Source organism: Antennarius striatus, chromosome 10 (genome assembly GCF_040054535.1).
Source record: "Antennarius striatus isolate MH-2024 chromosome 10, ASM4005453v1, whole genome shotgun sequence".
In the NCBI taxonomy this organism is placed as follows: domain Eukaryota; kingdom Metazoa; phylum Chordata; class Actinopteri; order Lophiiformes; family Antennariidae; genus Antennarius; species Antennarius striatus.
This window is the reverse complement of record NC_090785.1, coordinates 6,871,386-6,893,933: the sequence shown is the minus strand read 5'-3', so window position 1 is coordinate 6,893,933 and position 22,548 is coordinate 6,871,386. Positions and strand designations below refer to the sequence as shown.

General features: G+C 40.2%; 6 protein-coding genes and 1 non-coding gene across 9 annotated transcripts; 4 read left to right on the top strand and 3 right to left on the bottom strand.

The window, feature by feature from the left end:
- The first annotated feature begins 726 nt into the window (after window positions 1-726).
- On the top strand, window positions 727-6,192 carry nkap (NFKB activating protein). Of its 2 annotated transcripts, XM_068326245.1 has the most exons (8): window positions 727-1,253; window positions 1,397-1,477; window positions 1,589-1,650; window positions 1,726-1,812; window positions 1,898-1,937; window positions 5,165-5,362; window positions 5,634-5,783; window positions 5,919-6,192. In XM_068326245.1, exons 1-8 carry the CDS (start codon window positions 865-867, stop codon window positions 6,091-6,093), a joined length of 1,182 nt encoding a protein of 393 aa, XP_068182346.1. In that variant the 5' UTR covers window positions 727-864; the 3' UTR covers window positions 6,094-6,192. The 2 variants fall into 2 exon arrangements, with proteins under 2 accessions (XP_068182346.1, XP_068182345.1); XM_068326244.1 differs by having other exon boundaries at window positions 1,589-1,812.
- A 987-nt stretch (window positions 6,193-7,179) lies between these two features.
- ndufa1 (NADH:ubiquinone oxidoreductase subunit A1) lies at window positions 7,180-8,820 on the bottom strand. Its single transcript, XM_068326246.1, has 3 exons — window positions 8,587-8,820; window positions 8,374-8,463; window positions 7,180-7,326 (listed from the first exon to the last, which is right to left on the bottom strand). The coding sequence occupies exons 1-3, from the start codon at window positions 8,686-8,688 to the stop codon at window positions 7,306-7,308; spliced, it is 213 nt and encodes a 70-aa protein (XP_068182347.1). The 5' UTR covers window positions 8,689-8,820; the 3' UTR covers window positions 7,180-7,305.
- A 282-nt stretch (window positions 8,821-9,102) lies between these two features.
- Window positions 9,103-12,691, top strand: upf3b (UPF3B regulator of nonsense mediated mRNA decay). The gene is made up of 10 exons (XM_068325448.1): window positions 9,103-9,521; window positions 9,717-9,823; window positions 9,909-10,015; window positions 10,104-10,202; window positions 10,391-10,501; window positions 10,607-10,650; window positions 10,744-10,932; window positions 11,021-11,178; window positions 11,257-11,575; window positions 11,659-12,691. Exons 1-10 carry the CDS (start codon window positions 9,411-9,413, stop codon window positions 11,788-11,790), a joined length of 1,377 nt encoding a protein of 458 aa, XP_068181549.1. The 5' UTR covers window positions 9,103-9,410; the 3' UTR covers window positions 11,791-12,691.
- A 1,079-nt stretch (window positions 12,692-13,770) lies between these two features.
- On the top strand, window positions 13,771-16,610 carry rpl39 (ribosomal protein L39). The gene is made up of 3 exons (XM_068326350.1): window positions 13,771-13,827; window positions 14,136-14,239; window positions 16,426-16,610. Exons 1-3 carry the CDS (start codon window positions 13,825-13,827, stop codon window positions 16,472-16,474), a joined length of 156 nt encoding a protein of 51 aa, XP_068182451.1. The 5' UTR covers window positions 13,771-13,824; the 3' UTR covers window positions 16,475-16,610.
- LOC137603266 (small nucleolar RNA SNORA69) lies at window positions 15,710-15,839 on the top strand. The gene has a single exon (XR_011037244.1). It is a non-coding gene; the product is annotated as a small nucleolar RNA SNORA69 (small nucleolar RNA).
- A 141-nt stretch (window positions 16,611-16,751) lies between the features above and the next one.
- Window positions 16,752-18,586, bottom strand: sowahd (sosondowah ankyrin repeat domain family d). Of its 2 annotated transcripts, none has more exons than XM_068326348.1 (2): window positions 18,431-18,586; window positions 16,752-18,242 (listed from the first exon to the last, which is right to left on the bottom strand). In XM_068326348.1, exon 2 carries the CDS (start codon window positions 18,145-18,147, stop codon window positions 17,164-17,166), a length of 984 nt encoding a protein of 327 aa, XP_068182449.1. In that variant the 5' UTR covers window positions 18,148-18,242; window positions 18,431-18,586; the 3' UTR covers window positions 16,752-17,163. The 2 variants fall into 2 exon arrangements, with proteins under 2 accessions (XP_068182449.1, XP_068182450.1); XM_068326349.1 differs by having other exon boundaries at window positions 16,752-18,167.
- Window positions 18,587-19,012: 426 nt separating this feature from the next.
- On the bottom strand, window positions 19,013-22,438 carry pttg1 (PTTG1 regulator of sister chromatid separation, securin). Its single transcript, XM_068326093.1, has 6 exons — window positions 22,335-22,438; window positions 21,321-21,413; window positions 21,103-21,242; window positions 20,798-20,879; window positions 20,251-20,412; window positions 19,013-19,194 (listed from the first exon to the last, which is right to left on the bottom strand). The coding sequence occupies exons 2-6, from the start codon at window positions 21,406-21,408 to the stop codon at window positions 19,112-19,114; spliced, it is 555 nt and encodes a 184-aa protein (XP_068182194.1). The 5' UTR covers window positions 21,409-21,413; window positions 22,335-22,438; the 3' UTR covers window positions 19,013-19,111.
- Window positions 22,439-22,548: the final 110 nt, after the last annotated feature.

The following is a 22,548-nucleotide window of genomic DNA, read 5'->3' as shown; positions in this document are numbered from 1 at the left end:
TTTTTTTTTTTTTTGGTGAAAGTTTATTATACTTTAATGTTTTATGCATGCCTTAATTTCTCTACGAATTTAATTGTTTTCTTCTCAACATCAGTATCCGCTGTGTTGTGTATAGTGACCAAAATACATGCTGACAAGAGCATATATAATTACCTATACAATGCAATTGCAAAATAAAAATATGTAAATTTCTGAGATAATATGAGAAAAACCTTCCCCTACTACACATGAAATGTAACGATAAATAATATCGTATGTCCATAGACGTTGTCCACCTGATATGACAAATCTATTAGTTATCAGGATATTTTCCATTTTTTCCACAATTTAGAGACAAAATCTTCAGTGAAATAAAATAAAATAAAATAAAATAAAATAAAATAAAATAAAATAAAATAAAATAAAATAGGGTTTCGGTTACAAATAAGAGTAAAAATAAAGTGTAATTTTGAAATAAGAAGTGTTAGTGGTTGCGGGGCACTGTTTGTATGTATGTATGTATGTATGTATGTATGTATGTATGTATGTATGTATGTATGTATGTATGTATGTATGTATGTATGTATGTATGTATGTATGTATGTATGTATGTATGTATGTATGTATGTATGTAGTTTTTAAATTAATTTTTTTTCACTTTTTTAAAATTTATAGAACACATGAAAGCGGAACTACATAGATACTTGTCGGGAAGGCCGGTAGGTGTTTCCGAACGCACATATCGGAACTTCCTGTTACTGAATAATTTCAGTGCGTACCACAGAAGACAGGGGTGACATCGAGGCGAAAAAACGTAATTTGTTTTCAGTTATTATATATTTTTGATCTTAAACGTGTCTTGTTGATTTAAGAAAGTCAGAAAGTATGCCCCTGTCAGACAGCGGCGACTCTCCGAGTCCTCGGCCCCGGAGACCCAGAAGTCGTTCCCGCAGCCGTCACCGAAACGACAGCCGCGAACGCAGCCTATCACCGGATAGCTTTGGGCCCAAACTTCCAAAGCCAAGAAATAGAGAGAGGGAGCGCGAAGAACGGGAGCGCCGATTCCGAGAGGCAAAAAATCTCAGACGCATTCGCATAGGAAGCCCTCGCCGCAGCAGATCTAGGTCCAGATCCAGAGACCGTTACAACAACACCAACAACAGTCACAATCATTATGATGCTTCCGGGAAGCATGGAAGCTTCAGAGATGACTATTACTATGAGCAGCAGAGGGACGATGCTCAGCGACAGAGACAAGAGGCTTTTATTGCCAGGTAATAGCTCAAAATACTTAAACCACGGATTGCCTCCTTGCTTCGTACTTCTTGGTGGCACAGTGATCAAATAAATACTGTTCGGTTTCGAAATTCACGGGTGTAATTTTTTTTATTACTGCATATCTGGCTTTCTCTTGCAGGCGTCTTCAAGAAAGGGAGAGGATTGGTGAATTAGGCTGTCCTGAAGTTTGGGGATATTCACCGAGAGTGAAAGAGCCAGAGTGAGTTGTTATTCCTCCATCATGCTTTGAATGATGAGGATCTTCCAGCATTATTCACATTGATCATGTGTACGATTGCAGAATGCCATGTCTGTCTTTTGTCTCCACCAGCTCGGATGAATTCACACCAGTGGAAGATGAGAAAAACAGTAGTTCCGAATCTAGCTCAGAAGGTATGTTTATTCATGAATATAATACAGGGATATTATATGTTTGTAGTTACAAGGCATCCTGTCTGTCTTTCTTAGAAGAGAAGAAGAAGAGAAAGAAGAAAAAATCTAAAAAGAAAAAGAAAAAGCACAATGAGAACAGTGAGCTGGAGCAGGATTCAGATGGTATGACTATGACAATTACATTCATTCATGCACAACAAGTTTTCTTGAGTTTTTTTAAACTTAACTATTGTGTTTTGTCGTTCAGATGAAGAATCAAAGAAGAAGAAGAAAAAGAAAAGAAAAAAGTAAGAGAATCTTCTTCTTTTCCTTTTGGCTTTTTCCCTCAGGGGTCGCCACAGCGAATCAATTTCCTCCATCTAGCCCTGTCCTTTGAATCCTCTTCTCTCACACCAACTACCTTCATGTCTTCCCTCATTACATCCATAAACCTCCTCTTTGGTCTTCCTCTAGGCCTCCTGCCTGGCAGTTCAAAACTCAGCATCCTTCTACCGATATATTCACTATCTCTCCTCTGGACATGTCCAAACCATCTCAGTCTGGCCTCTCTGACTTTATCTCCAAAACCTCTAACATGTGCTGTCCCTCTGATGTACTCATTCCTGATGCTATCCTTCCTGGTCACTCCCAGAGAGAACCTCAGCATCTTCATCTCTGCTACCTCCAGCTCTGTCTCCTGTCTTTTCTTCAGTGACACTGTCTCTAGACCAAACAACATCGCTGGTCTCACCACAGTTTTGTACACCTTTCCTTTCATTTCAGCTGAAACTCTTCTATCACACATCACACCTGACACTTTCCTCCACCCGTTCCATCCTGCCTGTACACACATCTTCACCTCTTTTCCACACTCTCCATTGCTCTGGACTGTTGAGCCTAAGTACTTAAAATCCTCCACCTTCTTGATCTCTTCTCCCTGTCACCTCACTCTTCCACTTGGGTTCCTCTCATTCACACACATGTACTCTGTCTTACTGCGGCTAACCTTCATTCCTCTCCTTTCCAGGACAAACCTCCACCTCTCTAGCTTCTCCTCCACCTGTTCCCTGCTCTCACTACAGATCACAATGTCATCTGCAAACATCATAGTCCATGGAGATTCCTGTCTAACCTCGTCTGTCAGCCTGTCCATCACCATAGCGTACAAGAAGGGGCTCAGAGCTGATCCCTGATGCAGTCCCACCTCCACCTTGAACTCCTCTGTCACACCTACAGCACACCTCACCACTGTCTTACAGTCCTCATACATGTCCTGCACCGCTCTAACATACTTCTCTGCCACTCCAAACTTCCTCATACAATACCACAGTTCCTCTCTGGGCACCCTGTCATAAGCTTTCTCCAGATCTACAAAAACACAATGCAGCTCCCTCTGGCCTTCTCTGTACTTCTCTATAAACATCCTCAAAGCAAATACTGCATCTGTAGTAGTCTTTTTTGGCATGAAACCATACTGCTGCTCACAAATGTTCACTTCTGCCCTTAGTCTAGCTTCCACTACTCTTTCCCATAACTTCATTGTATGGCTCATCAGCTTTATTCCTCTGTAGTTGCCACAACTCTGCACATCTCCCTTGTTCTTAAAAATGGGCACCAGCACACTTCTCCTCCATTCCTCTGGCATCTTCTCACTATCTAAGATCCTGTTGAACAACCCAGTCAGAAACTCTACCGCCACCTCTCCTAGACACTTCCATACCTCTACAGGTGTATCATCAGGACCGACTGCCTTTCCACTCTTCATCCTCTTCAATGCCCTCCTCACTTCATCCTGACTAATCTTTGCTACATCCTGGTCCACAACAGTCACCTCTTCTAGTCTTTGTTCTCTCTCATTTTCCATGTTCATCAACTCTTCAAAGTACTCTTTCCATCTTCCCATCACACTACTGGCACCTGTCAATAGACTTCCATCCCTATCCTTAATCACCATAACCTGCTGCACGTCCTTCCCATCTCTGTCTCTCTGTCTTGCCAACCTGTATAGATCAGTCTCTCCCTCCTTACGGTCCAACCTAGCATACAAGTCATCATAAGCTTCTTGTTTGGCCTTTGCTACCTCTACCTTCACCTTACGCTGCATCTCCCTGTACTCCTGTCTACTCTCCTCAGTCCTCTCAGTGTCCCACTTCCTCTTGGCTAACCTCTTTCTCTGTATACACTCCTGTACCTCCTCTTTCCACCACCAAGTCTCCTTATCTACTTTCTTTCCAGATGACACACCAAGTACTTTCCTACCTGTCTCCCTGATCACATTAGCTGTAGTTTTCCAGTCATCTGGAAGCACCTCCTGACCACCCAGAGCCTGTCTTAACACCTTCCTAAAAGTCATGCAACACTCTTTCTTTTTTAGCTTCCACCATTTCGTCTTCTGCTCTGCCTTTGCCCTCTTGATCTTCCTCACCACCAGAGTCATCCTACACACCACCATCCTATGCTGTTTGGCTGCACTCTCGCCTACCACTACTTTGCAGTCACTGATCTCTTTCAGGTTACACCGTCTACACAAGATGTAGTCTACCTGTGTGCTCCTACCGCCACTCTTATAGGTCACCCTATGTTCCAGCCTCTTCTGGAAGAAAGTATTCACTACAGCCATTTCCATCCTTTTTGCAAAGTCAACTACCATCTGTCCTTCTGCATTCCTCTCCTGGATACCAAACCTGCCCATCACATCCTCATCACCTCTGTTTCCTGCACCAACATGTCCATTGAAGTCTGCTCCAATGACAACTCTCTCACTTCTAGGCATGCTCTGCATCACTTCATCAAGGTCCGACCAGAATTTCTCCTTCTCCTCCAGCTCACATCCTACCTGTGGAGCATACCCGCTAACAACATTGAACATCACACCTTCTGTTTCTAGCTTCAAGACTCATCACTCTATCCGACACTCTTTTTACCTCCAGGACATTCCTAACAAACTCCTCCTTCAAGATAACTCCTACTCCATTTCTCTTCCCATCTATACCATGATAGAACAACTTGAACCCTGCTCCTAAACTTCTAGCCTTGCTACCTTTCCACCTGGTCTCCTGGACACACAGTATGTCTACCTTCCTCCTCTGCATCATGTCAACCAACTCTCTACCTTTTCCTGTCATAGTTCCAACATTCAACGTCCCTACTCTTAGTCCTATACTCTTGGTGTTCCTCTTCTTTCTTTGTGCGAACGCACTTTCCTCCTCTCCTTCTTCGACCAACATTAATCCAATTTCCACCGGCGCCCTGTAGGTCAACAGCGCCGATGGCGGTCGTTGTTAACCTGGGCCTCGACCGATCCGGTATGGAAGTCATCGGTTTGATTCGCATCTTTCGATTTGGCAAAAGTTTTACGCCGGATGCCCTTCCTGACGCAACCCTCTGTATTTATCCGGGCTTGGGACCGGCACAATAAGACACTGGCTTGTGTCCTCTTGCAGCTAGAGAATACTATATATAAAAGCTATAAAAGCCAATTTATTTTACACAGAAAGCAACATTTTAATAAACCAAATGTCATATTTTGTAACAGGTCAAAGAAGTCAAAGAGGAAGAAGACAAAAAAGACTCATAAGGAGTCAAGTAACTCCAGCAGTGAAGAGTCGGAGGAGGAAGAAGAGGAGGAGGATCCTAGTGGGGTGATGTGGGTGGAGAAGACGTGCATGGATGAACATATGGTTGGCCCTGAAGCTCCACTCACACACATGTCCCAGGACGACAGACCTTTGGAGTAAGTTTATTAGCATGTTTATCTTAAAGCATTGCTGTTCAGCCTCACTCACTATTTTTAAATGCAGTGAAGGTAGCTCTAATATAAGCTGTTTTCTAAATTACTTAAATGAAATATTGGTACTTCAGGAACATCTGGCATTTTTCACATTTTTTGTTATGCTGTTGGCATTTCCTCAAATATCTTGTGTTGTTGAGAACCTATTTTCAAATACATTCTTGGCTCATTAAGTTAATGTTACTTGTTTGAAATGTTTTTTTTCTTCCTCCAGTTTTGGACATGCTCTTCTGCCAGGTGAAGGTGCTGCAATGGCTGAGTATGTCAAAGCAGGAAAACGTATCCCCCGAAGAGGTGAAATTGGTCTAACCAGCGATGAGATTGCCAATTTTGAGAAGTCGGGCTACGTCATGAGTGGCAGCAGGTACATGATGTCAACAAATGGGATTATAAACTTTATTGTACTATCTGTAATTCAATAATCTCTGTCAGTGTGGTGCAGTTTCTAAATATAGTAAATTAACATTGAAGTTGACGCATTTCAAATGTAACCCTGCAGACATCGTCGTATGGAGGCCGTGCGTCTGAGAAAAGAGAACCAGATTTACAGCGCAGATGAGAAGAGAGCTCTGGCTTCCTTCAACCAGGAGGAGAGGAGAAAGAGAGAGAGCAAAATCTTGTCAAGTTTCAGGGACATGGTGTACAGAAAAACCAAAGGCAAAGAGGAGAAGTGATCGTCATTTTTTCATCTAATGGTCCCTTTTATTGAACAACTTTATTTTTTTTTGTCTGTTCAAGTTTTGATGACAATAAAATTAGTCCCTTTTAAAGAACTCTCAAGTGATGAGGGTCTTGTTTGTAAAGAATGAATCTGTGAGTCATATAAGTGCTTGATTCTATTAGTTATTTTTCATTTCAGTGTTTCAAAAAACAATTTTCTTACACCTTTCTCAAATGATTGGATCATCTATAAAAATATTTTTAATGCACAATTCCTATTTTGTGAATATTCATCAATGTTAAGTCTATTTTTAAAAAAACTTGTGAACCGGAGGTTTAACAAACGGTTTTGCAGGTTAGAGTACTAAATCCACATTAAATTGTTTAGTTTTTGCTTAGTTACATAATTGTTTTAATAAAATTAATGAGTAAAACAGCACGAATAAGTCTGTCCCAAAAACTTGGTCACGTGGTAAAGGAGTCCTGACGCATGAGCCGATCTAGTAATGCTAACTCCATACTGTTTAGTAAAAACATGAGCATGGAAGGAATATGTTGTGTCCTGCTGGAAGAATTCATGTGACATAACTTCAAGACCTTTTTTTAAGCTTACTCAGCTGTTTGTCAGGTTTTTTCTAAAGGTACTGAAAGTATTTTAGTAAAGTTACTCAGTGAAAAGTATAAATAGATCTGCACGAACATTTATGTCAATCTAATTTAGCCAAAACCAACATTTTTACAGATTTGTATTTTGTATTTTCATTTCATTTGCTGATTATATTTCATTTACATTTGAAATAAATTTCCATGCCAAAAAGTCCAGAATTATCTTGCATTTAAATATTTTAAACATGAAGCACATGATGAGCATATAACATATGAGTTTTAATTAAACCCCCCAGTCTGTCATATTTATCTCCAACTCCACAAAAACCATATTTATTAATCAGATGCTTAATATTCTAAAATCGATGAACAATTTCTACCCTCATGACAAATCTTACTATAACACCTTCATGTGACTAACAAAAACAGGTGTACATTTATTTGACCACAGTTTGATGCTTCTGAAATGTAATAAATGCACCAGGAAGCCTCCAAAGATTTCCATTGTGGAAAAGTTTAATACCAACTACTTTACAGGATTGAAGAATCAAACACCTGAATGTTAAATATAACCTTCCCAATTAACTTTCTTCTCATGTAGGTTTTCATATTGCTGGTCATCAGTGGATATTCTCTAGTCCCTGTTGGCAAAAAAAAGATATTTAGAAATACATACAGCATATGTCCACAAAGTCTTTTGTGCTTTTTTGTTTGCAACAATACTGGTAAATCTGGTCACAGGGTTATGAATTAGATATGAAAAAACTCAACAATATTGGGATAGATCTGGATTAAATGAAAATTTGATAAAACTCTTTATGCAGATTTTAATTTGAGACTTGAAAAGATCATATGTGTGATTTGTGCAGTTTATAGAGTAAAACAAATAAAAACCCCATATTGTCTAACTTTTAACTACAGAATGAACATAGCCAAGCACCTATGATGGTGTGCATGTCCACATTCCTTAAAAAACACCGACAATGGTCAATGTGTTGGCAAGTTTAAATGTCCGTACTGAAGAGACCTCTTGGATGACAGGAGAAACTTCTTCAAACACAGAAAAACTCCAGTCACCTTAAATCCAACTTTCTTGCAATGCTTTGGATTTACTACTTTTACTCAGTTACAAATGTAAAGTAATAAAGACAGTTTTGTCATCTAAATATTTGACATTTATTCGTAAGAAAAATATGTATTTTGGAAAATGATTCCAAACTGAACTGATCTATATCCTGACCTTAACAACATGATGCTCCTGTTCTTCTTACTACCGTCATTTGAAACTGACAATACTCGCACTAACATGAAAACAGTCTCCCTTTATCTACCATCTTTCCACTTGTCTTTCTTAGTCGAGACTAAAATTGTGGGCACACGTAATATCCGGGATTAATAAAGTATCTATCTATTTATAAAACAAAAACGAAAGCAATACAGCAAAACATATCTGTGTAATAACTTAAAAACAAATACTAAAGAAATACTCCCTCCAGGAGGCTGTTTTCATGTATGAGGTTTCATGGATGAGGTTTTTTTTTTTTTTTTTTTAGTAATTTGCCAGACTATATCAAATTGTCTAAATATAATAGAGGGTTGGGTTATAAGAGGAGAAATATATACATTTTTCCAATTATCTGTACAAAAATGACACAAGGTTTGTTCAATATTGAAAGGCCGACGTTCACCTTGCTGTCAGAGTAGTATCCAGTCCCCGACACTCTCCTGTCTCTCTCCATCAAATACCATTGCCAAGGAACCCGAGCGATTCGCTTCTCCTACGGAAACGAGAGACTTCTATCAGTTAGCGAACAAAACTATTGATGATGAAATAGCTTCGTGTTAAGCTACTTTGCGCTTTTGACCACGATCACAGTCACGTTAGCTTTTAGCATCCTCACCTTTCCTCCGTTGATTAACTTGTGGATTTGAATGGTGCAGACTCCAGGAGCGACGAGACACACCCACAAAATGGAAAGACTGGGCAAAATTTCGTACCACATTGTTATAGACTTAAACTATCACAGGGCAAACAACAACAAAGCAAGTTGCTCTAAGAATCCGGTGAAGTTTGTTTTGCTAACAAGCTAACAAAATGGCTACGGGTTGGTCACCTTCAGGAACCGGAAACAGAGTAACATTTCCTGTTAGAGATATTAGAAAAGAAAAGCATCAGCACGAGGAAAAGCGCTTATTTTTCTTCCAAACATCTACAATACGAAGTGGGCAAACGTTTGCCAACATTCTGAGAAATAATTATGAGATTAATTATTATCTATCCAATACATGAAAACATGAAAAATTACATTTTTTAAAATATCAAATGTGACTTTTACGGCTATCTAATATTTTATTTTGAAATATACCCGAAACAGGAAGTTCCGTCTTTCGATTCCAACGTCTCAGTTGGTAAAGGAGCATAACTGTGTAGCTGAGAGAAAAAAAAAAGTTTTTGCTGAAGAAAAACCACCCTAAAAAACCAAGTGTACATAAAATAGTAAATCCATTGTATTGTATTTTATTATTTCCAGTTAACAGAGCAGGCATGTCCTAATCCACAGTGCCCTCTCGTGGTAACACTCAATTGCACGTCTAGCCGTAATAGAGGAAGCTGGTCGCCCATAGCATGAGTTCGTTCGCTTGTAGCTAGCTAACTTGCAAAAAAGTAAACAAGTCAATAGAGTGCCATGAAATTTTATCTGTAGAACTAAGTAATTAATTAATTATGAAAGAAGACAAAGAAAACACCCGACCGAAAGAGAAAAAAGTGGGAATAAAGTGTGAAGATGCAGAAAAGACGGAAAAGCCCAAGGAAAAGAAAGAGGCCATGACAAAGGTAAAATTTGCTAGCTATATTAGCGACAGTTGCTCGTAGATTGGTGGAAGTTTAATATTATTCGTATAGTACGCAAAAGCCAAACAATCCGACATTGTTAATCATAACTACCGTTAGGCAATTGTTTACTTATCCCAGTCTTATTTATTTACCCTGCAAATAAATGTTAACCTGTCTCAATCATTTATAATTTAGATCGTGATCAGACGCTTGCCACCAAATCTGACGAAGGAGGACCTGGAGGAACAGTTACAGCCTCTACCAGAAGTGGATTACTTGGAATTTTTCGCCAACGACACGAGGTGAATTGACAGGAAGACGTTTAATCCATTAATATATACATGTAATGACGTAGATGGATCTAATTTACATATTGTGCCCATACAGTCTTTACCCTCACCTCTTCGCAAGAGCTTACATAAATTTCAAAAATCAAGACGATATTGTCCTCTTCAGAGACAGATTTGATGGATATGTGTTCATTGACAACAGAGGTAAGTGGACGCAAGATTTATTGCTAAAATACACAACTATTGGTTATTTTTTTTGTACGTTTACGTCCACATTTTGGTTTTTATACAGGACAGGAATATCCTGCTGTTGTTGAGTTTGCACCTTTCCAAAAGACGTCAAAGAACAAGAACAAGAAGAAGGATGCAAAATGTGGAACAATTGTTGAAGGTAACACAAATTTACTGATAAAGGTTATGTGTCAGATATTCTATAGTGAGTGTTTACTTGCTTTTTTCATACCATGCAACAAACTACCAATATTTGATGAATGTATTTGTTGATTTCTTCTGTTAGAGTGGTTGTTTTAGTAAATTGTATGTGATATACTTCTTGGTATGCTGTATATTTCCTTTCAGATCCTGAATACAGGAAGTTTCTGGAAAGTTACAATGGAGATGACGAAAAGTTAGCATCAACACCTGAAACCTTATTGGAAGAACTTGAGGCAAAATCAAAGGAACTTGTCGGTTGGTAAACTGTCTGTTTAATCAAAAAAATTGGACATGAAACATGGAAATATATATTTGTAAAGTGCTGGAATCATGAAATCAACATTTTTGTCCCCCTTCAAGCTAAAAAGACAACTCCTCTGTTGGACTTTCTGAAGAATAAACAGGTAAAACATTAGTTGTATGGCCGGGGTTGTACAAAACAATGTGGAATTGCATGATTGTGATCTGAATCTCTCTTTTTTTTAAATGATATTTAGAGAATCAGAGAGGAAAAGAAAGAAGAGAGAAGAAGAAGGGAGCTTGAACGCAAACGTCTGCGTGATGAGGAACGTCGTAAATGGAGGGAGGAAGACAGAAGGAAGCGCAAAGAGGCTGAGAAGGTGAAGAGGCTTGAGAGACCACTGGAGAAAGATCAGGACCAAGTTAAAGAAGAGCCAAAAATTAAGGTGTGTGCCTTTGTAGATTCAGTAATTTTGACATAGTGTGAAATTTTCAAGACTTCACAATGATTTTTTACATTTTCTAACTGTGTAGCTCCTGAAGAAGCCAGACAGAGGCGATGACGCTGATTCTGAGAAACCCAAGGAAAAGACCAAGAAAACAGAGAAGTCTAATAAAGAGGACAGATCCATGGGCAGTGCTGAGCATAAGAGGCGTCAGTACACTGAAAACAAGGAAGATCGAGGAAGGAAGTTAGTAAAGTTTTGTTTTTGAAATCAATGCTCATTTAACAACATAATGCTTAGACAGGAATTTTGTTTCATAAACAGAGCGGATGAGCATGGAAGGAAGGATTTTAGAGAACGTGACATAGATCAAGATAGAGAGCATGACCGAGATTGGGAGAAGGAGCGGCGGCAGAAAGAGAAGGAGCGCATCAGGAGACAGGATGAAGACCGTCGGAGAAGGAGAGAACGGCAGGATGGAGAGAATTCATTCAGGAAGCAGCAGGAGGAGGCTAAAAAGGAAAAAGAGTGCGAGAAGAAAAAAGGCGAAAGCACTGGGGACTCTTCTCACTCAGAGAAGCTGGTGAAACTGGCCAAAGACAAGAGAGAGGATAGCGGTAAAAGAGAGCGACTGAGAAATAAGGTACTGATTCTAAACGAACATCATATCAAGAAATTTAGAGGAAGCTTTTTCAGTGTTTTTTCAGAGTTATTTCTTTGCATCAGGACCGACCCGCTATTCAACTGTACCAGCCAGGGGCCAGGAGCCGTAATCGTGTTACGGGAGGAGGAGATGAATCTAACTCTGCCTCCAAGAAGACAGACATGGAGAAAGCATCTGACAAAGGAGAAGACTGAGCCGATTTCCCTTGTGAAGATTCAAGGGTGTGGAAGAGAAGGCGTGAGGGTCTGTGCTGCTCAGAACAGCAATGTGGTGCCTCAGGTGCTTGTGCACTGTGATTCATGCAGGGCTGCATCAAGTCCTCTTATTCTCAGAAACAGATGTGTGATTTTGGAGCATCTCTGTGCCTGAATGTGACCCTCTTTAGCTGTACTTGTTAGGAGAACTAACATTAATATTTTTTGATAAGAGTTTAAATGTCAGGCGAATTGGGAGAAGCCAAAGCTTTCTCGGACCACATGAACTCAAAGTGACCTTATGCCAGTATTGTTTCCCTGATTCAAAGAATTGTATGCAATGTGATGAATTACTCAGAATGTCAGCTTTTGCAGACTAATTGACATGTTTTCAACATTTTTTTGGATAACTTTTCCATTGTAATGTTACCCTTTACAGTTTGACAGCAACATCTCACATTGCCTGGGGAGCTAGACATTCTAAATCAATGATTGACCAGTTAGCATTTTCTATATGAACCTCTACTGGTCATGTGGCCCTCAAAGTGTATGTCCAGAAGTTATATAAAATATTTCCATGGACTATAACCATAAAATATTCACAATATTGCAGGGACAACAACAACAACAGCACATGCTGTTTTGCAGTCTTGTGTTATGGTCTAGCCTAGACTGGAAGAATAGCCATCTGACAAGACTGCTGTAACAACCATGCCAGTTTACAGATTTGAGTCAAGGTGAACAGCAAGTGTCCTTTCTAATCCCAATCTCTCCTGAACCGTTAATGTGTGATAGACTAAACTAAAGGAAGCAAAAAAAATGGCGATGCAAAGGTCTTTTTTGTTTGTTTATGGTGAAATGTTTGTTAAGTCCTTAAATACAAAAGAAAAACCCTACACAACTTCATTGTTGTTGTTATTCATATTTTACCTTTTGGGTATAAGAGTTTCTGAGGTGGGCAGCACAGAAGGTAGTGCTGTCGCCTCACAGCTACAAGGTTCTGGGTTCTTTTCCTTTATGTGCGAAGTTTGCATTTTCTCCACACGTCTGCGTGGGTACTCAAGTTTCCTGGCTTCCTCCCACCTCCAAAAACATGCAATTTAGGTGAATCGATCACTCCAGATTGTCCCTAGTATGAGTGGATCTTTGTCTCATGTAGCCCCACTCCCCGGGCATGTGCTGACGACATGCCCGGGGCGTACCCAGTTTCTCACACGCAGATAGCTGGAATTGGATCCAGCAGACTCTTAGTGTACAAGGCAGAAAAGCAACTGAAGACAAGACGATTATGCTTGTCAAGTAGATGGATAGATGGATAATTTCTGAAATATGTAGCTAGAGCGCTTCAGTGTTGAAACTGGAATTAAATCTTCGTCCAAGAATAGCATAAGTATGCTATTGGGCCCTTACTGATTATATTATATTAATTAGGAATAGTGTATATGTTGTAGTCTCTTAGCAAATATGGTTCCTTTACAGGATGTCCACTAAATACTCCAATAGAGAATATACTTTTTTCTACCCATGTCAAATTAAATCAACTTTATTTATAGAGCACTTTTCATATAAAATGCAACATAGTGCTTTATAGAATTAAACAATAACGATAAACCCCATCCCTCCCACCCTCCATACCAGACAAACATCCATACAGAAAATAATTTCCCTTATGGGGTAATCAATAAAGTTCAATTCTTCACATGCACACACACAGTAACACACGATGAATAGACATGGCACGGCATAGTAGTACTTATTTCCATAGAGAAAAATCACAGTCAATACAATAACCAAAGTCAACTGACAAGTAAACATTGTAAACAAAAACCATACATCTTTAAAAGTATCTGTGCGGTACAGAAACCACTGATCTGCTAAACGAGGAACTTCAGAGCCCACGGAGGACACAAACGCGATCAATGAAACCTTCCACGTGGTGTCGCTGTTTCGTGAGCGCTCATTGGATAAAAATGAAACGTCACTTCCTTCTTTCTCTTCGATCGCCGCCATAGTCGAGAAAGGACTGTGGAAAAAATGGTAGATATGATATCTTTAAACATCTGTGTTTACAGCCTCCCCGATTCTACTCTGATACAGTGTGCGATTATTAAATATATCAATACTACTTCAGAGAGTTGAATGTTGTCTTTAAATGATGGTATATGAGTGTACGCTGCTACACGATGATGCTAGCCGGTACGCTGCTGTTAGCATATGGCTTCCTTCATGGAGGCGATTTGTCGGTTTGCTAACTGTAATATCGTCAGAGCGCGATGTAAAATAGAATGAAGATGGAGGTGTACTTCTTTGACTCCTGCTCATATGGTGAATTATTTTTCTCCCAGTCGTCCCACAAGACCTTCAGGATTAAGCGCTTCCTCGCTAAGAAGCAGAAACAGAACAGGCCCATTCCACAGTGGATCCGAATGAAGACTGGCAACAAGATCAGGTCAGGATATGGTGTGTGGTGTGAACAGGGCACCGCGTTGGGATGTCACCTCTGTGTTGACGTGAACTTTGGTTGAAGGCAATGCTGCTTATAAAACCACAACATGCGAAATCAACTAACCATAACGGAGTAGACACGCAGTTTAACCATCCTATCATTTGTCCTACTTCTATGAGCAGTTTCTCCTGAGTCTTCATTTTGGCTTTGATTAAATTTAACGTACACTTCAGGGGTTTCGGTTTATGGTGCTCTTGGAAGAGATGATATGAAGCCTTCTCACTCCTGTTCTCTTTAAATGTTGACTCCAGTCAATTGCCTGCGTTATTATTTCAGATTAACTCTGCTCATTAGTAACTCATTCCATAAGCAAATATACATATAAATTTTCATTATTTATAATGGAGATAGTGAGACACGCACATGTAAAGGTCTGTGGTATAGGATTGCAGCTTCTACAAAGCATTGTCAGCGTCCAGGGAGCAGAATCAGACCTACAACTGACAGATTTACTTAACCAGTCTTTGGTTTCTGCTGGAGTTTGCTCTTCTACCATTACCTTTAGGCCCCGTCCACACGATGCCGGAACTTTTTGAAAACGCTGGCCAAGGTGGAATTTTTTTGAAAATGCTGGAGCTGCGTTGTCGTGTGGACGCTTTATCCGCAACTTTTTCTATCCGGGGTACATGGGAACAAAACCGCTGTGACGTCATGCATGTAACCCGCATCTACATGTACAAACAGATTTAAAACTGGCCATTTTCTGATTTGAAACAGCTCCATATCGAAGATGAGTTGATAAACATGCTTTGCACTTAAATGTTTGTTCGTCTGTTTTATTTATGTGTCATAGAGTTTATATATATGTATTTATTCATTTACATTCCTCGCCAAAGACGCTGATGCCAGTTCTGGGTCAGACCGGGACGCGCTGTCTGCTGGTGGGAGAACTCTGATGGAGATCGTCCTACAGGAGGAACAGCGTGAATTTCCACACGTCCCGGTCCTATCCTGTCGTTCTCGGAGTTATTCTGCTTATACACATGTTGACGAACGCATTGATGCGGATACGTGTGGACGGAGATCTTTTTGAAAATGCTGTCGTGTGGACTTGAATGTTTTTGATGCGGGGTGAAAAAAGTTGCGTTTTCAAAAAGTTCTGGCACCATGTGGATGGGGCCTGAGTCTGCAGCTGAGTGCAGAGAATTCAGTGTGGAGCCCTGTCATCTCTTGAGGGTACAACTGCTTTACTTGAATGTGAACTCTGACCATGGTAACAGTTGGATGTCACGCTGTAGACTGTCTGGTTGTTATTCTGCCTTGGTGAGCTTGTCTGTTTTTAAACGGTTGAGACGTTTTTTGCTGTAAGACCGTGTTTCACTTTGGAGCTGCTCCTCTACGCTATCATTAAGTGCAAGGCTGCATGACTGATGGACTCAGATGGGGGGGAGATGCGGGATGTAAATGCCATGTAAAGCAGGCCTGCAATTGCAGTACTTCATTGCAGTGGAGTGCTGTCATTAACCCTGCTGAGAGCATCTGTCTGCTATTGTGCTTTTACTTCTCACTATTGGTGATGAGGAAGCTCTGTAGCTGAACATTGTTAAACTCACAGGGCTTCTCTGGAGGATTCCGTGGTATTTGTAGTTTCTGAAATTACTGTGGTCTGGATAGGTTTCAGTAATCCCCACAATCATTTTCTTCAAATTGTTCAGAGTGGGATTTTGAGATGTTCAAATAATTCTGTATTCACTTAAAGAAACTGGACTATGGTAGTGTTTGACTGTTTTTCATACAGGATGTGGTTTTTGCAAGTTTGCAGCCTGAAATTGGAGAAGCTTCTACAGAATTTCCATACTTTTAATGAACTCTGAGTAAACTTTTGAACATGCTCTCACTTATTAGAATTGAACTGGTAAAATCTATCCATAATACTTATCAGCTGGTCAGAAAAAGGGCTATAACATGAAAGGAGCTTCTGTGTTAGTCATGGATGAATTAACTTCAAGTAAAGAGAATTTTCCTACAAAAACAGTCCATAGAAAAACATTAACTATATAAATATTGGAATAAGATACATTCACCACTTACACAGAAGCCATTTGCCTGTGACCTGTTCACTCATGCCACATTTTATTAACATGCCATCATGAGAATGAGCTGACATGTGTTTGTGTTTTGGATTACAGGTACAACTCAAAAAGGAGGCACTGGAGGAGGACCAAACTTGGCCTGTAAACATGAGTCATTGGATCCCAACACCTGCTGGGCCTGACCATAGCAAGGGGGTCGTGTCATCTGAAGCAGCAGTTATTTTGTACAGATACTCTGATTATGCTCATGTTTGACATTAAAAGATCTTTGATCAAACTCAGATTTCATGCAGTATGACATTTTCTTCCCCTTAAAGCATAGCTAAGACGTCGAAGAGTTTTCTTTTGGAAAACATTACATAGGAAGGAGAACTGCTGAGGTAGCACTAAAGATTACTGAGGAGGGTTTAGATCCCTTGACTGCACAGCAAACAAGCTTTACAAGGATCCCAGTGGCAAAACAAATGGAAATATTTACTTCAACTGCAAAACTTGCTACAGCAGCTATCACTAATTTGAGTTGCAGAAAGCAGAACTGGGTCAGCAGCCAGGGATATTCAGAAAAGTCCGTGCAGTGGGTGTTTTTTTTTATTAAGGCTATGTTAAAGTTCATGTAAAAAAAATCTATACAGTAAACTCAATGTGATATCGAAGCTGGAGGTGACAATATTTCATTTTTAAAGCAAAGTAAACATTTGACTCAATTACATCATTTCTAACTTGTGTCTGGAAAAAGCCAGTCATAAATTGAATTTGCCTTAACATTGATTTACGCTGCAAACAAAAATAGTTGTAGTTCATGTAAAATGAGTCCACTGGAGGTTAATCAACCACTCAGGCTTTGTTTCCAAGAAACGAAAAGGAGGGGAGCAGCTTCCTAAAAGAGCCAAACCTCCAGCTGCCACTTCTCTTCGTCCGGTCAAACGAGTTCACTCCATCCTCCACACCACCGACCTGGTCATGGGCAACCACATGGATCGCACCAGCTGTGTTGTTGTTGACGTTTCTGTTGACATTTTGCGCACGTCCAAAGCTGTGCTCGTCATCCCAAGTCCCCAGCAGCTCCTTCATCTCCAACGGGGCGTCTCCCGTCAGATATTGCCAAGCTCTTTTCCCGTTGTAATCCATGGCATCGATGTCTGCACCGAAAGCTCCGACCAAGAGTTTGACGATCATATACTGTCGGTGCAGAGTCGCGACATGCAGCGGGGTGAGCCCGCCGCTGCCCCGCATGTTCACGTTCACTGGAATCCCCGCGCTTTCGGCGTACCGCAAAAGTTTGATCAGAGTCTCGTCCCGGCCTTTCTTGGCCAACCAATGCAGGACCGAATACCCGCTGATGAAATCCTTCCTGGTTAACAGCTGGGGGTCCGTGGTGATGAAGTCCAGTATGGATTCGTAGTTTCCTTCTACTGCGGACAGCATCCAGGCGTGCTCCATCGGATACAATGCCCAGCCTGCGTCCTGCTCGGAGGGCAGACTGGAACTCTGTGAGGACAGAACACTGCTAAAGCTACTGTGAGAGGGATCGCTCAACAGCAAGTCTTTCAGGTATTTTTTACGCATAGCAGGTGTGAGCGACGACCTATCCGATGCGTCCCTTTGAAACTCCCCCGGCGAGGAGCTGTCAGTGACTTTCAGCTGCCTCTGCAGCATCGACCTACGCTGGAAAGCGCTGGGCATGACTTGCATCCCATATTTCGAGAGTCGTTCCACAACAGTCCCTTGTCTGGACCCCCCGCTGCCGTGGGCGTCGGTATTGCTGACAGCTGATCCAGATGAGTCACATCCAACATCATGCAATCTGCTCTTATCCATGCTCGGTTCCGTGTCCTTCCCTTTACTCAAACAACATCCAGAAGATAGTGTTTTATTATAATCAGGAAACTTTCCCTCTTCACCGGACTCATCGCCTGTCGTGGAAGGAAAATCAGTTTGAAATAAAAACCTTAAAAAATTCAGTGACTTCTTGCTACATGAGCAGAACCAGACCAAGTTCCTTATTTTGAGATCGTCCTGTAATAAAAATGATTCTATCCCGTTATAACCCTAACCCTAACCACACCTAAAATACCGACGAGCTGCTACGAGTATTTCTCACCTGTTCCCCAAGTGGATTCCTTCCCGCATAAATCTACTCGACAATAACCCCGGTGAAACCTTCCAGACAAACCGTTAGAGATTCTTTGTCGTACTGATTTCCTGACTAAAGTCGAAGTCCTTTTAGAAGAGGAAATGAGACAAAGTCCAGTCTGATCTCAAACGTGACACTGTAGGACTTATACAGGAAGTAACACTGATCCTCGACATGCTTCCACTGCCAGGCGTGTGCAGAGGAGGGGGTGTGGGGGGGGGGCAAATATCACATGTAGAAATGAACTCAAAGTGCGTAAATATTCGTATGAAAACATTCATTTGGAATTGTGTTCACTGGTACATTAATGCGAACAGGAAAGGCAAATGCTGCCCCCTATTTTCTACTTTGAAAGCTTCTGAAGTTATATTTAGCAATATTAATCTGAATAGGACAAGCAACCAAAATTGATCAAATAAGCGTAGTGCAGCAAAAAGGCAAAATAGACCTTACAAGAACAACTCTAACAGAAGCTCCAGCTGATGTTTGTGAGATGAACGCATTCCTTTCTATAAATAGACAACTACAAACTAGCATAAAACAACACAATATGGTAATACAATAAGGTAAACTTTATTAAAATGATCCGGAAATAAACGTTAAAACTTTCCTCAAAGACTTATTCATAAAGAAAACATGCATTAGTGTTCAGTCAGAAAGAGGATCTGGAGGAAGTTCGATGGTCAGCTCATCAATGGTTTGAAGAAAATCATCAAGCTCTGTGCAGTAATCTGGAGGAGAAAGAATACTGAATATTACTGCAGGTTAATGATACCAGGGAGATAATGAGGATAATGGGTAATGCACTACCTAAACTTGTGCCTTATACTTGGTGGCTACAGCCAAAATTGCCAGACAATTTTCACTTACGGTCGCTTGCCTTGAAAACGTTTCTCACCTGATACACAGCTTTCTATTAACACAACTAAGAACTGGTCACACAAGTTCTGTGGTTGAGGAAAGTCAAAGAAGGATTTCAATTTGGACAACCCCAACGTTTTTGCCGCAAATACCTTTATTTTTTCCTTTAATGTTGGTATTTGCATTTGCAAAGCTCATTAATTACATCCCGCTTCAAAGCGGTGGTGTATTGTAATTGTCGGGGTTGTTGTATTTGTTCATCCGTTCGTCAGCATGTCCACCAAATATCTTCGCAACCATTGCAGATAAAAAGATGAAACAAAAAGCACATTACTCGGCAAAGGGGATGAAAATGAGATGAAGACCTTGAGAAAAATAGGTCAAAGTCAAATTTCAACTTTTGCAAATTCATGAATAATAAGATAATTTAAAAAAAAGACAGGGTGGGGGAGGGGAGGCCAGTGTGAGTAAGACCATAGATCAAAGTTAGTGCTTTGATCAATGACAGTAGGTCAAAGCACAAGCTTTGATCTTTGACCTATGCAAGTAGGTCAGGGTAAAATTTTGAATTCAGGGTTGTCGCGGGATGTTGCAGTCTTTTACCGCATCGGTTCTAGTTTTGAATGCTGAACAAACATTACTACTGCACCTATGTGGGAGGTTATCAGGAATTAATAAGATAAATAATGAGACCAACACTCAAAACTGTCTCCCAAATTGGGACACTATCAACTTTTATTTGGATTAGCTGCTGCCAGCTGTTTTGTTAAAATTCTTGAGTCCAAGTGTCTCTCACACACACACACACACTTTGTTTCTATATACACAGAGCACCGTAAACAGTCGCCACTGCCAGCCAAGAGAAAAAGTCACGTGTGAGCTTTCCTGTTCTAATTTTATATTAGGAGCAAAAATAGATTTGATACCTGAGTATTTTGGCAACTTTATGGGTGACAGGTCTGGGATGGCATCCAACTTTTCAAAATCATCCTCACATAGATGTGGAGCCTTCGGGAAACAGGCCAGTCCAGGCAGAGCAAAGGCACTAAGGGCAATTAGATCCTCAGGTACACTGTACTTCTCAAACTCTGGAAAAATATACCAAAGGTTGTGAATGGATGAGCACTGCACATTTTGATTAATTGACATGAATTTATTCTATGGAGTAAATAAGTGATTTCAAATGTGCTTAGTCCTGAGGAAAGTAACCAATGAACTGCAAATGAGTACTCTAATTTAAAGCTGCAATTGGATATTCATCAACTAATTAAGCAACATTTTAACAACAAATAAGTGGTCAAACTCAGTTCCACCAATGCATTGGTTTTCAAATTTTGTTCCATGTATCTCTCTCTCCATCTATATATAAATATACACAGAGAAAGCTCATCCTTACTTGTAGATGGATTATATTGAAAATGTTTACCCCCCCCCCCCCTTTATGCTCAGGACCCTCTCTCCAAACCAACTGACCTAGCGGGTCATAAGGAATGAACTTCTCGATTTCTGGATATTCTTCCACTTTTGTCCGAGGAGCATGTTTGATTATAGTTTCCTATGGATAGCAAAATATTACATTAGTATATGGAAAACATGTACATGTACACAGCTTAGATCTATCGCTGAAATTTTTGCAGATCACAAAATTGCGCTTTGTCTCAGGCCAAATATTTCCATTCATCAATGATTTTAGCAGACCTACATCTATGGTGTGACTTTCATATTTAAAAAAAGGTAACGTTATAAACAGAAATGTAAATTGGGTGATTTATTCCAACCTGTGGCTTTAGCAGTTTCTTTTCCTGTGGAATGCCAGCAGGAGTTGAATTCTTTTTGTTGACATTGCCAAAAGCCTTGCGTCCAGATGACAGGGGAGTGTTTACGGTTCTAGCAATCATAGGAGATTTCAACAGTTTCTCTGGTGGGGAAAAAAAAGAATAAACATTTCTGTAAAGAACTCTAGAAATATAAGAAACCATCAAGGAGATTTCCATACCCGGAGCAGACTGAAGTCGCTGTCGCATCTTCAGAATAGGTGGATGGAAGGGTGCATTTTCTCTCTCTGCAAAGTTTATGTTGGCCATTATATCTGTAAGCGGAATCTATCATTAGCCACTTCAAGTGATAGAATCACATTGATTGCTTGATACTGAAGGGTGATCACAAAAGGCTACAGGACTCTGCAGTGACTTTAATCCTTTTGGCCTTGTCAGTGTTGTTCCTGTAATAAACTGACAAACTCACTTCGAGTTCAGGGAAATTGAAATCAGCAGTCTTCCTTTATTCTTTTTTTTTTTTTTTAATAGAATAAAATATGGAACCCTGCAAATAATCGACCCTGATAGCAGTTGCTGCTAGAATCACAAATGAACCCAGCTCATGAGTATAGAAGCACTTAAACAAACAAAAAAACCCGGTATTATTAGAATATAAGAATGTTCCAAGAACCTCTATCTGGTAAAAAACAACAACAACAATAACGCTGTGTGTACTAAACTTCATGTGGTTAATTGTCAAGTTTTACGATTAAAAATTGAAGCATTAAGCTAAATCCTAACACTCGAAACACGTGGCTTATGTGTCCTGTATTAGTGTTCCATCTTTGATGGAGACTGACGATAGCAAAAACAAAAACATAGTTTTTCTTTTCAAAAAAAGAGCTAATGAAACGTACAAAACAGTTTTGAGAAACTAACATGACGTTAGCTAAACGACCTGCTAACACCAAACAACTAACACCAGCTTCGACGACTAAAGTAAAATAAAAATAAAAGCCACCGACGTCGACAGAGACTTGACATTAGCTCAGTTACATCCAGTCAGTCAAATCTTCATTTGGCTGCATGCAGTGTTGCCGAAGAACTAAAAACAAACTTAAAATCTTACACAAATATCAGCTTAGTGGCGTAACGTCTTGATTAACATGAAGTTAAAAATGAATGGGTTCCCTTCTATAACTTCTTAAAAGGACAATTAAACCGTTGTTGCTCTTGTTCCAGCGTTAATTTACCTGATTCAGTTGTATTAAATGTGGCTTACTGCTCCTTCCGGATGAGAAGTTGTTATGTTCTGGCGAAGCGTCCAAACGACCGCGGCTTGTTTAAACTACCTGCCTTCGTCTGATTGGTCACCGAAGCTCTGACGTATTGAATGGGCGTTTCGAAACGAGAGTGACCATCAAATTTGACGTCAGTCAAATTATTCATAGCCTATTACTATAATGT

Coding starts and splice junctions, on each gene's coding strand:
- nkap (XM_068326244.1), top strand. CDS start 865: ATGCCCCTGTCAGACAGCGGCGACTCTCCGAGTCCTCGGCCCCGGAGA. Junction 1,478..1,588: donor CCGAGAGTGAAAGAGCCAGA/GTGAGTTGTTAT, acceptor TGTCTCCACCAG/CTCGGATGAATTCACACCAG. Junction 1,813..1,897: donor GCTGGAGCAGGATTCAGATG/GTATGACTATGA, acceptor TTTGTCGTTCAG/ATGAAGAATCAAAGAAGAAG.
- ndufa1 (XM_068326246.1), bottom strand. CDS start 8,688: ATGTGGTACGAAATTTTGCCCAGTCTTTCCATTTTGTGGGTGTGTCTC. Junction 8,464..8,586: donor AGTTAATCAACGGAGGAAAG/GTGAGGATGCTA, acceptor TCGTTTCCGTAG/GAGAAGCGAATCGCTCGGGT. Junction 7,327..8,373: donor GATACTACTCTGACAGCAAG/GTGAACGTCGGC, acceptor TTTTGCCAACAG/GGACTAGAGAATATCCACTG.
- upf3b (XM_068325448.1), top strand. CDS start 9,411: ATGAAAGAAGACAAAGAAAACACCCGACCGAAAGAGAAAAAAGTGGGA. Junction 9,522..9,716: donor AGAAAGAGGCCATGACAAAG/GTAAAATTTGCT, acceptor TTTATAATTTAG/ATCGTGATCAGACGCTTGCC. Junction 11,179..11,256: donor AAGGAAGATCGAGGAAGGAA/GTTAGTAAAGTT, acceptor TTTCATAAACAG/AGCGGATGAGCATGGAAGGA.
- rpl39 (XM_068326350.1), top strand. Junction 14,240..16,425: donor AAGACTGGCAACAAGATCAG/GTCAGGATATGG, acceptor TTTGGATTACAG/GTACAACTCAAAAAGGAGGC.
- sowahd (XM_068326348.1), bottom strand. CDS start 18,147: ATGGATAAGAGCAGATTGCATGATGTTGGATGTGACTCATCTGGATCA.
- pttg1 (XM_068326093.1), bottom strand. CDS start 21,408: ATGGCCAACATAAACTTTGCAGAGAGAGAAAATGCACCCTTCCATCCA. Junction 21,243..21,320: donor GCGACTTCAGTCTGCTCCGG/GTATGGAAATCT, acceptor TTTCCCCACCAG/AGAAACTGTTGAAATCTCCT. Junction 20,880..21,102: donor AGAAACTGCTAAAGCCACAG/GTTGGAATAAAT, acceptor TGCTATCCATAG/GAAACTATAATCAAACATGC.